At 62.5% G+C, this 16500-nt stretch overlaps 2 protein-coding genes across 4 annotated transcripts in view; one reads left to right on the top strand and one right to left on the bottom strand.

The window, feature by feature from the left end:
- The window catches only part of CTXN1 (cortexin 1), a 37856-nt gene extending 28348 nt beyond the window's left edge, over positions 1-9508 (top strand). For all 3 annotated transcript variants that reach the window (XM_075903144.2, XM_075903146.2, XM_075903145.2), the window contains exon 2: positions 4598-9508. In XM_075903144.2, the coding sequence (XP_075759259.1) occupies positions 4782-5036 (255 nt within the window). In that variant the 5' untranslated portion in view covers positions 4598-4781 and the 3' untranslated portion in view covers positions 5037-9508. The remainder of the gene's footprint in view (positions 1-4597) is intronic.
- A 3131-nt stretch (positions 9509-12639) lies between these two features.
- Positions 12640-16500, bottom strand: part of FBN3 (fibrillin 3) — a 175344-nt gene continuing 171483 nt past the window's right edge. Inside the window, exons 62-65 of the mRNA XM_075903143.2 lie at positions 16356-16475; positions 15752-15983; positions 15491-15659; positions 12640-14823 (exon numbers count right to left, since the gene is read on the bottom strand). Coding sequence (XP_075759258.2) covers positions 14443-14823; positions 15491-15659; positions 15752-15983; positions 16356-16475 — 902 coding nt within the window. The 3' untranslated portion in view covers positions 12640-14442. The remainder of the gene's footprint in view (positions 14824-15490; positions 15660-15751; positions 15984-16355; positions 16476-16500) is intronic.

Below are 16500 nucleotides of genomic sequence, written 5' to 3'. Positions count from 1 at the left end.
GAGTCTCCCGGCTTCTGTGCGGTCTGCCTCGCAGGGCGCGATTCTGCATGTTACTCCGAGCCTGAGGCTTCTCCAAAGTCTGCGGCCTATTCCGTGAATAGCAGCCACATCTGTTGCCTGCGCTGGTCCGAGCGGATCCTCCCGAGCAGCAGCCGGGAAGGCTGAGGCGGTCGCTGTGCAGAGCTGCCGGGGGAGGGTCCCCATGCCCAAGGGAAGAGACTATTGCCTGTTGCGCTTGCAAGGGATGGGTTAGGCGAATAATGGCTCTCAGTTCCCATCTGGCCTCTGTGCAGCAAGGGAGGCTCCCAGCAGCTGGGTACGGGGGGGCGGAGGGGAGAGCTGTTTGCAGCCCTGGGGAGAGGTGTGGGAGCAGGGGGAAGGGGCTTGGCCAGAGGAGTAAGATTCCCTGCTTGCTCAGCCTCACTCCAGCGGGTCTGCGTCCAGCCCCTGCCAGCGCAGGAGACCGGGTGCACAGAGGGCTTGTCTCACAACGGGCGCATCCACACTGCGGCCGGGTGCAAGCCCCCCCACTTGCTGCCGGGGCCTGGTTCGTGCTGCCTGGGCTCAGCCTGCACTGGGATGGCGCAGCGATGCCTCCACTGTCGAGCAGTCAGCAGCTCTGTTGTGACAGCCTGAGCTTTGTGCTCTGCATCGGAGAGCTGCATGGAGGGCAGCGGCATGACCCTCTGCAGGGAAACCGAGGCATGGGAAGGGGCCGAAACTTGCCCAAAGTCACCCGGCAGCACAAACTCCCTGTCCGGCGCTCTACTCACTAGGCCACACTGCCTCCCTCAGAGGCTTTGGCCTGAACCGGGACAATGCGGCACCCAGAGGCACCATGCCTGGGTGGGGACCCGTCTCCCCAGCCTTCCTGCGCAAGGGCCCCGCACTCCTGGGACCTGCCGGTGGCTTTAGCTTTGGGTGGCCTCTGAGGGGCTCTGCCACGGCCAGTTGAGCTACAGTGAGTGCCTGGCAGAGACTCTGCCCGGGGGCACGTGGGGGATGGGCTTCGGGCAGGGGCTTAGCCTGCACACTGGCCACGCTGCAGGTTACTGCCGGCTAATGTGGGGGGTGCGACCCCCAAAGCCGGCCCGAGGAGCCCCTTCCGCCACGCCCGGCCCTGGCACTGAGGGGGCCCTTCCCTGCCTCCCCTACAGCAAAGGGCTGGTTTCCGCGGCAGGGCTGCACCCGCTGGGTGTGTGCCAGGCAAGCAGGAGTTAACGGCGCTGCTAGTTCTTCTTTCTTCTGCAGCAAAACTTGGCATCCCTCCGACGCGGGCGGCTGCCGTGACTAGGAGGCTGCGTGAGTGGAGCACCCCGGGCGCTCGCAGCCTCCGCCCCGGCATGCCCTGCTGTGACTGGGCTGCTAAGGAACATGGCCCCTGCCGTCCCCACGCCAGTCTCGCCGACACCCCTGACAGACGTGGGGTGGGGGGGGCGAGGCCAGAGGCAGGGCTGCGGGCAAAGCCCTCGGCTCAAGGGGTGTGGCACCGCCCCCCCCGCCTCCCCAGAGAGCACAGGGCACTGGTGGCGATGGCTGAATACCCCCACATGACAGGAGGAGGGGGGGAGGGCAGCAATGCAGGGGAGCTTGCATGGAGAGTCCCATGCCAAAGGCAGCCTGCCCCTGCCCCCCCCCCCCCCGGCTGCTGCAGCCAGTGCCCCAGGAACTCCCTGCTGATGGGACCCGGTAAGTCTGGAATTGCCTTTCGGAGGTTCCCACAGTCACCTTGCGCCCAATGCAGACGTGCAGGACAGGCCGCACTGCGTCCTCCCCCCCAAAACCAGTGCTCAGAGCCAGGCTGCAGTGAATGGCCCCCCCAAACTGCTGCTGGGGGGAGATCGCACCAGGCCACACTGAGGCCCCCAAACCAGTGCCCGGAGCCAGGCGTGAGCCAGACTGAGATTGTCGCATCAGGCGAGGCGGGGGGGGGGGGCGCTCTGGCGGGCTGGGTGCATGGACCTGGTAGACATCCCCTCGGAGAGGCTGCTGGGGGCCCAGTCGGGACTCAGCGCCCCGGGAGGCCCCCACAGAGCCGTGCAGCCAGGAGCCGATGGTGGAGCAGGGCGGGTGGGACGGAGCCCGGCTGGGCCTGTGTGGCTCTGGGAAGGGGCTGCTGCAAAACTGGCCCAGTCAATGAGCACGAGGCACAGCAGCCGGGGCCAGCAGCGCCCACGCCCAGCAGCCAGAGCCCAGCATGGCTCAGGACAGCTCTGCGAAGGCCCTGGGAGCTGCGGCCCAGCCTGGCCAGAGGGTTTGTGCGCGTCTCCTCCGGGGCCGCTCGGAGTTTCGCTGGGGTTCTGGGTGGTCCCCAGGGGCGGCTGGGGGGGGGCGTCCCTGGCTTTGCGGGAGCAGGCCGGCCGGGGCACCTCTCTGCTGCGGGCCTGGCCCGGGCAAGGCGCGGGCGGGTTCTACTGGCGGGGGAGCCCGGCCGAGCTGCGGTGGCGTCCTGGCTCTGGGAAAAGGGATCGGGCCCAGAGCCAAGAGACGCGTTGTCAGGGAGACATTCCCATCACGTCCGCCGCCTCGACAGCTCGGTGACGTGCCTGCTCGGCCGCCTGTAGGCACAGAGTAACGCGCTGCTGGGGGTCCATGTCTGTGGGGATGGGTGTGTGTGTGTGTGTGTGTGTGTGGTAGGGGGGGTGTTGCGTAGGAGTGCTGTGTGTGTGCGTGCGTCAGGTGTGTGTGTGTGTGTCAGGTGGGAGGGGGGTGTGTCGGTTGGGCGTGTGTGTGTGTGTGTGTGGGGGGGGGGTGTCAAGTGGGAGTGGTGTGTATGTGTGCATCGTGTGTGTCTGTGTGTGTGGGGCGGATGAGAGGTGTGTGTGTGTTGGGTGGGAGGGTGTGTGTGTGTGCGCGAGGTAGGGGGTGTTGTATGGGAGTGGTGTGTGTGTTGGGTGGGAGGGGTGTGTTTGTGTGTGTGTGTGTGTGTGTGTGTGTGCGCGCGTGCACACGCGCGCATCAGGCAGGTGTGTGTTGGGTGGGCGGGGTGTGTCGGGTGGGCGGGGGGTGTGGGGCGTGCGCGCGTCAGGTGTGTGTGGGGTGTGCGTGTCAGGTGTGTGTGTGTCAGGTGGGCGGTGTGTGTGTGCGCGCGTGCGCATCAGGTGGGTGTTTGTCGGGTGGGCGGGGGGGAGGGGAAACACTGGGGGGGAGATATGGGCTCGCTTTGCTGGGTGACTCCCTCCCTCCTGGGGGGTCCCTTGTGCTGCCTCGGGGTGGCCTGCGCCCAGTAGCCGTGGTGCTGAGGGCAGAGGGACGCCCCAACCTCAGGGCCAGGCTCAGCCCGCATGGGGCCAGCTGGCGCGGGCTGTTCGCCTAGGGGTGTGACTGGTTGCTGCGGGGGGTGGGGGGGAGCAGGGCTGTCATGCCCCGCCTGCCCATTGAAGTGATTAAGCTGTTGGACCCAGCGTTTAACGGACGCAGCCACGGCCCCTCCTCCATACGCACCAGGAGCAACCCCCCCAGCCACACGTGGTGCGTGTCTCCAGCCCTCAGACACACTGCCCCCCCAGCCCCGTTTCTCTGCCTCTGGCTGGCCTGCTCTCTCCTGGGTGGCTGGGGGCCGGCAGCCGGGAATAGCGCATGCAGCCCCCTGCACAGATGGGTGCATTGCCCAGCTGCCGCTCCAGCAGGCAGGGCGTGGGAGCGCCCTCCAGCCCCATGTGCCATGGGGAGCCGTGGCCCCTGGGGCGTTCGCAGGGCTGCTGCGTTGCGCAGAGGCTGCCAGGAGAAGCAGCTGGCCCAGAAGCGGCGCTGTGGAGCCCAGGGCTGGCTTGCAAGGAGCAGGAGGCGGGCAGAAGACCTGTCCACTATCGTCCTAGCCTCCCCGGGAAATGCACGTTAGCGGCACGGGGCGCTGCGCCCACCCCCAGCTCAGGCCGCCAGCACCTGAGACCTGACGCGAAACACGCAGGGGCATGACCAGAATCCCCCTGACGCCCTGCGGGGCCTTAGATTGGGGTGTCTCACCAGCCTGGGCCAGTGGGTAGCCCCGGGCGGAAGCTGCCCTTTCTGAGCTCTTTGCTTCTCAGCCATTTCCTGGGCGCAAGCCCGACTCCGCTCGGAGCTACGGCAGTGTCGATCGGGAGTCACGCCAGTGCGCAAGCCAGTGCAAGCCATGGGCTCTGCCGCAGTGACAGCAGCAGCGCCCCGGCAATGAAAAAAGGGGGAGAGAGGAGGCGACACTTTCCCTTTGGTCAAACGTTGGGAACCAGCTTATTTTGCTAACATTCTCTTGTGAAGGAAAAAATGGTTTTCACTCGAATCCTGAGTCCCGCAAAAATCCTTTCCCCTGGTGCTTGCAGGGCAGCTCCGCACCGGATCACGCTGCACCCACGGGAGGGCCCGTTCTCCAGCGAGGGAGCCCTCCAGGGCAAAGGCGAGCAAACCGCAGAAGCGCTGGGTCTGCAAAAGGCCTTGCTGGGGCAGGCCAGGCACGGCACAGAGCACTCCCCGGGCACGGCCGCACAGGCGGGGGACCATTCGGCAGGGCGGGAGCAGCAGGTGGGGGAAGAGCCCTGGGCGTTAGCAGCACATGGCGTGTGTCAGCGTAGGGGCTTCCTGCGGACAGCAGCCTCATGCCCGGCTCTTTCTCTTCCAGGAGCTCCTGGCTGGAGCCGTGCGGCTGCACTGAGCAGCTTGGGGCCCCGCGCATGGAGTAGCCCCGGGCCGGCCAGCGCTCTCTGCGCACATCCCTGGCGGCTGCTTGGGGCCGGCAGGATGGGCGCCGAGTGACCCACACCCTGGCCCAGCTCCCGGCCTGGCGGGCGTGCCACGGCCCTGCGATGAGTGATGTGTCGACGATGGATTATGAACTGCTGTCCCCCTCCCTGGCGGAGCCGCCCGCCGCCGGCCTGGGCATGGACGCCGAGCAGAAGACCGTCTTCGCCTTCGTCATCTTCCTCCTTGTCTTCTTGGTGATGCTGATGGTGCGCTGCTTCCGCATCCTGCTGGACCCCTACAGCCGCATGCCCGCCTCCTCCTGGACTGACCACAAGGAGGGGCTGGAGAGGGGCCAGTTCGACTATGCGCTGGTGTAGCGGGGCCCTGGCCCCCCGGCCTGCCCCCCAAGAAAGCGGTGAGCCGGCCGCACCCATGGGGCCTGCCTGGGTCTGTCTCCTGTCCGGGCACAGCTCCATTTCCTCCTCAGGCTGCAGTGCCAGGCGCGGCTTGGCTCTTGGGGGGGTCAGGGGAAGGGTGCCCGGGACAGAACTAGTCTCTCGAGCCCTCCCAGTGGCATTTTCTTGCTGCATTGTGTGCTAAGGGGCTAGGCCTGGGGCGGGGCCGGTGTGGGCAGGGGCGGGGCTTACTGGCACGTGGGGGGTGCAGGCTGGGTTTCTCAGGGGTTTTGGTCTGGGTGGCAGTGTACTCCACACGGCCGGAGCTCAGCTGTTGGGGGCGAGGGTCCGGGGGACTGAGTTTCCCTTTGGTTTACTTGTCCCGACAGGGTACCCCATGCTGTGTGAGCTGGACACTGCCCGAACCTGCCCCACATGCCAGCAGTGCACAGCGCCCCCCATGGGCCCTGCTCTGCATTACACTGTAGGGAACTCAAGAGCAGTGTGTGTGTCCATCCTCCCCCGGCCCCCTGGCTGGAAAAATATGCCTCTGACCCAAAGGCAGCCCTGCAGCCTGCTCCACAGCCTTAGCAATGGATGTGGGGGGCCCAGGGCCCCCTGCTTCTCCTTGCCTTGGGGCTGCTGCAGTGACAGGAAGGAAATAATGCAGCCCTGCGAGCTCAGGCCGCCTGCCCCCAGCGCTGTTCCCAGGCCTGCCAGCGGCTCAGCACCAGAGACTGGCTCCAGGGGATGCAGCAAAACCTGCAGCTGGTGCATGGGACCAGCAGCAGAGCCCCTGGCCAGGACACGAGCCAGGACCCTGAGCTCTAGGCTGAGAGCCCAGGGTGCTGCAGCACTTCCTGCTCTCCCCCTTTGCACATGCCTCAACCCTTGGCCTCAGCCCCTCCTCACACCCCCAGCTCCAAGATCTTCTCCTTTCCAAACTAAACAAGCCCGGTTCCTTCAGCCTCCCTCACAGCTCCTGTTCTCTCGACCTTTCATCATTCTTGTTGCTCTTCTCTGGACCCTCTCCAGTTTCTCCACATCTTCCTGACACGTGGTGTCCAGAACTGGACACAAGACTCCAGCCGAGGCCTGGTCAGCACAGAGTAGAGCGGACGAATGACTCCTCATGTGAGCTGAGGTGAGAAGCTAGGTGGGAGATGCCTTGAAAACAGTTCATGGTTATTGCTCTCTCTAGCCACCCTGCAGCCAAACAGCCTCGTGCATCTTCCAAACCTTGAGCATCCTCCTTGAGCTAAGGGCACTAGCCCCTCTCAGCCGGCGCCGCACCCTGACTGGGGAGCACAAATTAAGCTAAAGCGACATTACACCATCCCAGGAAAGGAAAACTCACTTGAGCCAGAAGGCCCCTTCCCGCTGCTCTCAGCTATTCCCACCACAGTGGCCCTTGCTCACGGCCTACTCTTTGGCTAGCTACAGTGAGGGGAGAGCGAGGGGGGGGGCACGCCAAGAATTTGGAAAGTGGTCGAGGGCTGCATGGAGGGGGCTCAGGTCTGGGTGCAAAAGGGATCTCGAGGTAGGGGATTGCGGGACGGGGGGCAGGGGTTTGGGCAGGAGGGGATTGTCACGTAGGGCAGGGGAGTGGGGAGCCGGGTCTGGAGGGGGGGGGGCAGAGGGTTTGCTTTATGTGGAGTTGGGAGCAGCGGATAGGGGTGTAGGAGGGGTTGAGGGACCCCCGGCCAGCATCCCAGCAGGTTTCTCAGGCAGGTTCCCTGCCTGCCCTGCCCCCGCCACGGCTGCTGGGGCCATGTGGGTCTGTGAATAGATGCGAACCGGGGGGAGGGGTACTTGGCGCGTTGCCAGAAATTGGCCAATGGGATTGGGCAGGGGCAGGGGCAGCTTGGAAGCCTCTTCGCCCCTCCCCCAGGCTCAAAAACCCCTCCCCCTTCCCCAGCCGCTTTTCTGAGAGCATGCGGGGACGGGGCAATCAGGAGCCTGCATGAGACTCCGCAGCATCCGGGGGCAGCTGGGTGGGACGGGTCTGGCTGCCTCGCCCTGAGCTAACGGGCCCCTGCCAGGCAACAGACAAGACTAATTGTCCTCTTCCCTGTGCCCTCTAGTCTCCCATGTTTGGGCAGCCTCATCCGGAACAGTCACAGCACGACAGGTGTGCCGGCCCCACTTCCCCTCCAGGCGTTCTCCCGCCTCCGCGGTGCTTGTGCCCGCACTCTGGCAGGCAAGTCCAACACAGCGCCCAGTTAGCTCCCCAGCACCGGGAACCTTCAAATCCCACTGTCCTCGCACGCCGGCACCTCCCTGCCCAGAACGAGCCCACTCCAAGGGCAGCTGCCCTGCCCTCCAGCTGGCCCTCCAGCCTCTGGCATGTGCTCGCCCCTGGAGCCCAGCGCGCCTGCAGGGAGCGGGCAGCAGGGCAGCCCCGCTGCCGTCCTCCTACCTCCAGCCTGCTCCCAACTCTGGCTTAGAACTGGCAGGTACATCTGCCTTGGGGCTGTCAGCCAGCAAACCCCTCCTGCTGCTCTCTTCCCGGGCACCTCTCCAGCCCCCTGGGCCCTGGCAGCCTGCCTCACGCCCAGGTAGCTCTCACCTGCCCTTTGCTGACTCACCAGGTTGCCCTTCCCTTGAGGCCTCAGGTGCCTTCTTGTAATCCCAGCTGGCGTGAGCTGGTGAATCCCAGGCACTGGGAAAGCCGGCGTCAGCCCGGAACACTTCCTCGGTGCCAATCAAGGACCGGGGGGATGGAAGGAGCTAAAGCAACGAGAAATAACGTGTGAAACCCGACGGTCCAGTGGGGAACACGTCAACTTTCCCCAGGAAATCCAAACTGCTTCCCCTCCCCAACTCAACAGTCGTTTGCCTTATGACACAGATCTTCATCTTTACATGTGAATGCTCCGTCTGGCTCCTTCAGCGCAATGTCTCGTCCTGGGAAAAGCCCCAAAGGATGTGCCGCGTTAGATAGAATTGACCAGCAGATAGCCTGTGCCCTCCAGGTGTAGAACACTAGAAAGGATTTTGTTTGTTGTCTTTGTGAGTGATTGTTGCACTAGCAAAGCGTACGGCATGAGAAGCGATCGCTGTACTGCATCCGACTACGTGGGGCCAGTTGGCTCGTCAAATATTGAACGGTACAAGCTCTGAACCAAGGTATCACTTTGGAATATTAAGAGAAATTGCTTAAAGGGGGGATGGGCTGGGGCCCAATTCAAAGTCAGGGTTACTCCTGAAATATAATCCATAAAATTGATCAAATCTAAAAACACCCGCCAGGCCTAAAACGCGCATTGGAGACATTTGTTATAGGCCGTCACCAACTACTGGACACTGATGGAAGGAAGAGCCATGGCTGGCAGTGGAGAGCAATGTAGAAGGCATTCACTAGACACTGCCTAGCTAGCCCTGAGAGCAGGTGCCGCCTGTTGCTGACTCCATGGGAGACCTCAGCCCTTGCTGAACGCAGCAGCCAGCCTGCTTTTTGGGCTCATGGGCCTGGGAAGAGTTTTCCAAGTTGGAGGTGCCTCCCTGTGGGGTGACACGCCTCCTCCAGGGCCATGGGGCTAAAGCAGAGGTGACCAAGTCCATAAATCAGGTGCAGAACCCAGCAGTGTGACTGACGAGCAAGCCATGCGGCAAGGATCCCCCGTCTGGGGGTCAAAGGGCTAAGGGACAAGGGAACTTTTCAAAGTTTGTCTTTCCGCCTCTATTCCTTAACACCAATACCTGCGGGTTAGCGCTCGCTCTCTGAGGCTATGTCTACACTGCAGCGCTGTGGCAGGAGGCCGGGGGTAGCCCGAAATAGCTATTCTGCGTTCTAACAGCGGGCCCATTCGAATAGACCAGGCTCGCTCTTCTGATGTCCCTCCTGCCACGAGGAGCAAAGGACAGTTCGGAAAAGCCGATCATTTCAAGCTGTGTAGATGGGGCCAAATCACAAACTGAGCTATTTGGAATAAGGTCAAAAGAAGATACGCAAGCTCAAACTGCATCTTAGCTCTGTGCTGCGTAGATGCACCCTGAGTCTGCACCCTAACCACGCCCCTAGGCCCAAGCAGACTGCAGTAAGAGTGAGGAGAACTGGCTCTTTAAGCAATTCCTGTTGATATTTTAAATGTGCCCCTTTCATACCAAACCATCCAAATAGCAGGGACCACATTCTTCAAGGTGCCTTTAAAACAAGTGCATCCTTACTCCTCGAGAGGCACTAGGCGTGTACGGAATGTATTCGAAACGCCACAGAATTCACGGTTAATGAGTATAAGAATGGAATGAGAAATCTTGGTGATTTGCATTGTTCCTTGGTATAACTGCTGAGCCTCAACCCTAGTCTATGACAACTGCTTGCAAGACTGTATTTACATGTTCAGTAAACACCTAAGAACATCGGTCGTCTCTGTCCTTGGTTGATGAATTGTTGATTGTAAACTTTTGTGTTTCTGGGTGAATTAAATAAACTGTTGGTTAAGAACCTCAAGCGATCGATCGTTTGTGAGCCTGATTGAAGAAATACTGCCCTGGGAGTGTGTTGGCCTGAACAGAAACTTGCATTTCAAGTAATAAGCCAGTGTTCCTCCGCAGCGCATTCTCCTTGTGTATTGGTGACCACACAGCGACCTTGGGCCCGTCTCCTGTGAGCGCTAGATTACAAGGCAGACGGGCCTGTGGGGACCATCTAGTCTGACCCTGGCAGAGCACAGAGCAGAGCCCTGCCCCAAACCATTCCGAGAGCAGGCTTTGAAGAACCAGCCAATCTTGAGCATCACCAGTAGTGCAAAGCGCCCCAGGCCCCGGCGATGGCTCCAATGGCTAGTTTGCAGGAGGTCAGACTAACGGTTCCACACATGGGCGGAGAAAATCCACGTGGGTGGAAAAGGTTAAAGGGACAGTGGTTCACCGTGGTCCCTTCTGGTGTTATAAACACACACGAGGGATCAGCCGCTCCCCAGAACAAGCCCTCTGAGGTGGTGTAAAGGGGCAGGAGGCGGCCTTCAACGAACTCACGACTAGGCGTGTGACGTGCATCCCCCACAGTGAATACACTAGTTCGCACAGGGCGCTGCCTGCGTGACACACCAACAGTGGCAAGCAACCGGGCAGGGAGAATGAAACTAGGCAGCAGTGAGGCTTTGGGGGAGAGAGACGAGGCCTCACCTTTCTCTGCACGTTTGGAACACACTGCCTCCTGGAGATCCTGGGCCATCGCCGTGAATGTGCCAAGGTGGGGCAGCCGCCCCTGCAGGGAGCGTCACACCCCAAACTCCCATCCCCCGCTGGGCAGTGCAGTGCCCAGGGAAACCGAGGCACAGGGCGTTACACCAGAGCAGCGCAGTGGGAGGCACATGCAGCACGACGCACGAACAAGGTGACTAGCGTCCCCACTTGGTCACCTCTCTCCCCGCCGAGCCCGAACCGAGCAGGGTCACTCAGCCCGACCTGGGGACATTCAGGCACCTCGCGCTGCGCCAGAGGATCAGCCAGGACTTGACACCATCCCTAACACAGACCCCTCCCTGTCCAGCTCAGCAGACACCTCCAGCCCTCCCCTGCCGCTCAGACACCCCCATCTCCCCCTCCCTCCTGCCCAACCCCAGGATACCCCTCCCCTCCCCCTGAAACACCCTGAGCCTCATCCCTCAGATACTGCCAGCCTCGAGCTCCTTCCGCACTTAGACTCACTTCATTCTCGCTTGCCTAATGGCTGCCCCTCCCCCAGAAACCCCCCTGCCCTCCCCCTGACAGCCCCTCTCGTCCCTGTCCCTCAGACACCTCGCCCCTGTGTACTCCTCATGGTTGATCTCCTCCATGCCTCCTAACTTCCCCAAGCTCAGCCCCACCGCCATAATTGGGGGGGCTTCCTTCCACCTGGCCTCCCCCCAGCTCAAGTCTTTTTAACCTTGTAAATTAAATCTTGCTTCTTGTCTGCATTGCAAACGGAGCTGTGTGACGTTCTTTTGTTATTTCCTTAGCAACCCGTTCCAAAATAGAATCCTATCGGAAATTCTCTGGGAAATCGTGGGGTGTCAGTGCAGGATGTGTGCACAGCTCAGGGTAGGCGCGAAGCTGTCATGACTGTGCCGATAGGCCCGAAGACGTGGGAACCGCTGCTCAGCGCTTGCTGGCGATGTGACAACCTCTGCCCTTGCTGGAGACAATCAGAAAGCATCCATGTTGTGTGACGCTCAATGAAGTAGCAGAGTTGACAAACCACGGAGACAGGCTGGAACCCCCAAAGGCGAGACAACACACACGAGATAACCATGGGAAGCCTGACAATCGCATCAAGGATAACGGGAAACCTGCGCAATTGGCCCCATTTAAGGGGCAAGGAGTGTGGTGTGAAGTTGCAAACGCCATAGCCTCAAATGGGGACTTCTAAGTGCAAAGATTCAGGGGTGGGCAGAATCTGCAAAGCGCCGGAGCATCGGATCACAACCCACAGAGCCCAACGCCTCAGTCATGTTCCGTTTAACTGGCCACTAGACTGACTTGAGCCAGGCCCATCTGCAGGATCGGCGTGTGTGTGTGGACGCACGTGTTGCTTTTCGTGTTGTGTTGCAATAGAGGTGACTGTGACGGTGCGTTGGGGGTCCCCCGTCTCCTGCACCCTGAAATGGCACAAACAGACTGCACCAGCCGGTGGAATAGAGGTTGTTTATTGCCTCTCCAGGTTACAGCACAGCACAGATGTAATCTGGTCACAGAGCTGGGCTAGGATGCCTCAGGCCCCCTTGAGATGGGGGAGACTGGGCCCCTAAACTCCAGCCCCTTTCCCTAGGCTGTCTCCTCCATGCTTCCAGCCAACAACTCACTAACTCTCTTCCAGCCCTGCCCCCCAGCCAGGGCAGCATCCACCTTCCTTTGTTCCTCTCCATGGGGGGTGTCTGGTTCAACAAGTTTGGCATTACCTCTGCATAGTGAGGTTTTCCCTGCTGGGTCTTGCTCCAGACAGCAGGGGTCACCACAGCCCAGCAAGTACCCCCACTATGTCACAGTGACGCATTGCCTTTTCCCTGGCAACGGTCTCATGGCGTCCAGTGTGTGGGCGTGTGTGAGGTGGGTCAGTGGTGTTGATTCAGCCTGTCATGGGAACATCAAACTAGCCTGAGAACACATGACAGCTGGTAGCGCAGGGAACAGTCTGGCTACGTCCACACTCGCGGCTTCTTGCACGAGAAATATGCAAATGAGGCTAAGCGTGGAATATCGCCGAGCCTCATTTGCATACCTAATGAGCCGCCATTTTTGCAGAAGAGGCTCTTGTGCCAGAAGGAGCTGTCTACACTGCCCCCTCTTGCTTAATGCTAGTACGCGGATTATTTTCAGGACTAATTCATATGCAAGAAGCCGCGAGCGAGGCTGCCATGGTCCCAGCCAGTGGGGCTGTTTCTGCAGAGGGGGCGGGTGCTGGCCCTGTTACTCGGGTGGGGTCGGCTCTTTTCCTTGACCCACGCACCCTTCTGCTGCACCCGGGAAGGGTCTGCCTGGCAGCCCACAGCAGTGCCTTTGGGGAGTTTCTGCCTACAGCCAGACAGGCCTTGCTTAGGCAGCTGCTGCAGGTGTCATTGCCCTGGCCTCCGGCTACAAACGAGCGAGCGGCAGAACCATGTAACCCAAAATAATTTTATTGTTGCTGTTGCTTCTGATACAAAAAGGAATCCACAAGGAGACGCTGGCGCTGCGGGGCCCAGCCGAAAACCAACTAGCAAGAAATGTCAAAGGACACAAATCACCACACTAGACTGGAATGAATAAAAACCTTCTGCTTTCTCCTTTGGCTCAACACACACACAAGCCCCCACCTCTGCTCAGTTATTCACTTCTTAAAAGCACCTTTTGGTTAAAAAGACAAAACAAAACAGAAAGAGGCCACCTGCCGTGCCATGAGGTCTGGTCCTCTTGCAGAATCCAGCTTGTGGCGTTTGCCGCTGCATTATGCAAAAGAGTTTTCAAGTTTGAGATCAGCCGAAGTCCAGTGCACACGCCCGCTCCCGGCACGCCAGGTGGCAGCAGCTTCCCAGGAAAAGACAGAAAGGAAAGGCGCCCCCTGCCCCCGCCCGGACGCTGCGCTCCCCACCTCCGCGAGGGCTGACAGGCACAGGAGAGGGGGGATACAGCGCAATCCGTGTCAGCATCAGCTGAGAGCACCTTGGAGCTGAGGCTCGGCCGGTGGCCAGGTAGTTGTGTGTTGCCAGGAGGGGATTAGCACCTTCCTTTCCCTTGGCTGGTGCCGTGTCGCTGGAGAACAAAACACCCGGGAAAGGGGAAAAGGGACTTTCACGCAGTGCTGGAACCGGGCCCTGCAGAAAGCTGCGTACGAGAAGTCGCCCTGAGGGCAGGAAACCAGGGTGGCCAGTCCCCACCTGTCTGCTCGGGCCACTGGCGGCCGCAGGGAGGCCAATCCCATTCGCAGACGGGTTTAGTGCCTTGCCTTTGAGCAGGGGGCGTTTCTGACGCCCGCAGTGACCAGAGCGGACGCGGCGCGCAGCCCGTCTTTGCAAGGAGCCCCTGACGCGGGTGGGCAGCCAAAGGCCCTATGGGCAACTCCAACCAGACGCCTCCACACTGGAAGCTCCAACCGGGAGCCATTGTGGGCATGTGGGGCCCTCTCCCCCGTAGGCCTGCAGCCCCCCAGCCAGCTAACCCCAGTCCTAGCTGGAGGGAAAGGCCAGCCAGCTGTGCTGAGCTGAGACACTGCAGCTCGTGGTGACTGTTCAGGCGTACTCAAGCGATGCCCCCCCAGCGCCGCTCAGCACTCGCTGGGGTCCAGGGACAACCTACAAGCCGAGAGGCGGGCCGGGCCGGCAGTGCGGCGAGTACTGCACATGGAGCCGGCAGCCCGGGCAGCTTGCAAAGTGGGGGGCAGGCGTCAGCCCAACTCGCCCTTCCCTCCCAGAGGGGCCACGTTAACCCTTTGGCTGCCATGCGAGGGCCGGCTGGAGCCCAGTGTGAGAGGAACGGGAGCAGGGGGACGGCCAAGGACCAGTTTCAATAGCACCATGAGGACAAGGCAGAGGCAAAGGGGAAACGGCAGCAATAGAGCAGCGGCGCGAGGCGTCCCGTCTGAGCTCTGTCCCCAACCGCCACCCGGCCCCTGCGAGTGGCTCTTGGCCACGGAGACAGGGAGAGGGCCCTCGAGTCCGCTCAGACAGGCAGTGGAGAAGGGCAGGGCCCCCACTGCGGGGGAGGAGAGCGCGGAGGGAGACCCGGCCCCCGACGGCGCGAGATTTCCCAAGCTCCTTTGGGGCGTTGCGCGGGGCGCGCACACGGGCTGCCCGGGGCACATTCCCGCAGACAGCGTGGCCGGCCAGGTGCTGGCCCGGGGGTGCGGCGCGAGCCAAGGGGTTTGTTCCAGGTGTGGGTGGCGCTGCTAAGAACTGTGCTGTGGCGGGCTGGCGGGCTCTCAGGGCGGCTAGAACAGCTGGAGCTGAACCCTCATCCTGAGCGCCTGGCCAAGCTGCCCTGCCAAGTAGTCCAGGTCATTCTTGGCCTCCAGTGTCTGCAGGTCCCTCTTGCGGTACAGGGGCAGGCTCGCGATCTCCAGCAGGTAGGTGCCCGGCGCCACCTTCTTGCGGGCGAGGTGCAGGTAGCTGAGTCCCTCGGCCTGGTGGATGCGGAAGTAGCCGTCCTCGTTGCCGTGAGCGATCACGTAGCGCACGTGGTTCTCCAGCGGCGCCACGGCCGGCAGCAGCTCCAGGATGTGCTCCTTGGGGGCCAGGCCCGAGAGGTTCAGGCGCATGGGCAGGGGGGCGTCGAGGTCCAGGCTGGCCAGACTCACGCTGGGAGGAGGCTCCTGGGGAGGAGAAGGGGGGCACCGTGGGGAACGGATCGGGGCAGGCCCTGAAAGGCCTGGGTGTGAGAGGGGAGCCTGCACAGGGCACCCATGGCAACTCGGCTCTGGAGCTGGAGGTACCAGGCCGGCTGCTTCTCTCGCCCAAACGCCCCTCAGACTGCTTGTTGTCTTGCTCTGCCGGACCAGGCCAGCACTCCTGGTGCGCTGTGCACCACCTCGGCAGCACCCCGGGACTCAGGGGACACGCGCCTGCCATGCTGGGAGCCCCCTGGTGACTCCTCGGCCCCACGCCGGACAGAGACCACGCCCGGAGCCAATAACCAGGGCGGAGAACCGCTCGGGCCTGGGCTGCCCCCGGGGTTGAGGAGGAAGGACCTGAGAGACATGTGGCCCAGGAGCCCGTGGGAGGGGCTCAGCAGAGGGCAAGAGGGTTTGCACAGCCCTGGGACAGCGTGTCCGTGACGGGGATCCAGGCCCTGTCTCCCAGGACTATGAGGGGACAGGGGGTTTGGCCCGTGGGGACTCAGCACCCGGCACTCAGCCTCCCGGGTGCCGAATTTACTGAGGCGCCTCGTCACCGGGCCGGGGGCGGGGCCCGGGGCCCGTCTCTGTGCCGGGGGCTGCACGGCTCTCTCCCGGACAGCACGTGGGCCTGGCGGCGCGGTACCTGGTGCCCCTCCGTCCCGTTGACGCTGCGGCGCTGCCGGCCCCGCTTGGGGTAGCCGTTTATCTTGCACTCGTAGCAGGCCTCGGGGGAGAGCAGGTTCTCCTCGTCCTCCGCTGGGGGGGCGGGCAGATAGGAGCCTTTGCCGAAGCCGAGCCCAGAGACACAGTGCCTGGGGACAGGAGGGACAGGGGGATTCGCACGCGGCGCCCAGCGGCCCTGGCAGGGAGCTCACGAGGGCCCGGAGCAGCCGCGCCCGCTCACCCTTGTCCGGCTCGGAAGTAGCCACCAGGGCAGGCGCACAAGTAGCCCCCATCGGTGTTGGAGCAGCCGTAGCTGCAGGGGCTGCCGCCGGCCGAGCACTCGTCCACGTCCTGGCACCCGCCGAAAGCCTGGTCGAAGTCGAAGCCGGAGGGGCAGACGCACTTGAAGCTGCCCAGGGTGTTGTAGCAGGAGGCGGAGCCGCAGGCCGAGGGGCTGGAGCACTCGTTCTCATCTGCAAGCGGACAGGCAGGGCTCAGGCTCCCGGGCCGAGGGGGGAGGGTGCTGCTGCTGGGCCCTGGCAGCTCGTCAGGCAGCGGGACGAGGGGGCGCTGGAGCAGCAGGACCCTCTGCTGGTGTCTGCGGTGGGAGCAGCAGGGGCTGGGTAGTTGCAGAGACGCTCAGGGGCTGGGCTGGCAGACCCTGGCCTGGCACCTGCCTGTCTCTCCGTCCCTGGGGGCAGCCTAGGGGCCAGCCCAGCTCCCTGCCACCCCATGGTCCTCGGGAACAACGACCCCAGGATGTCACCGACCGGCCAGAGGTGGAGCAAGGAATCAGCGGCTCTGCCCAGCGCGTGAGGGAGCCCCTATGCGCCCGCCACACTCACCCACACATTGGTTCCACTGGTAATGCTGCACGTAGCCCTGTGGACAGCCGCAGCGGTAGCCTCCCAGCGCGTTCTGGCAGCCGTGCTGGCAGCGATGGTTCCCGTCACACTCGTCCACATCTGGCGGGAACACAGCAGAGCGCTC

Source organism: Pelodiscus sinensis, chromosome 32 (assembly GCF_052426305.1).
Source record: "Pelodiscus sinensis isolate ZL-2025 chromosome 32, ASM5242630v1, whole genome shotgun sequence".
Classification (NCBI taxonomy): domain Eukaryota; kingdom Metazoa; phylum Chordata; order Testudines; family Trionychidae; genus Pelodiscus; species Pelodiscus sinensis.
This window is presented reverse-complemented; position numbering and strand designations above follow the sequence as displayed.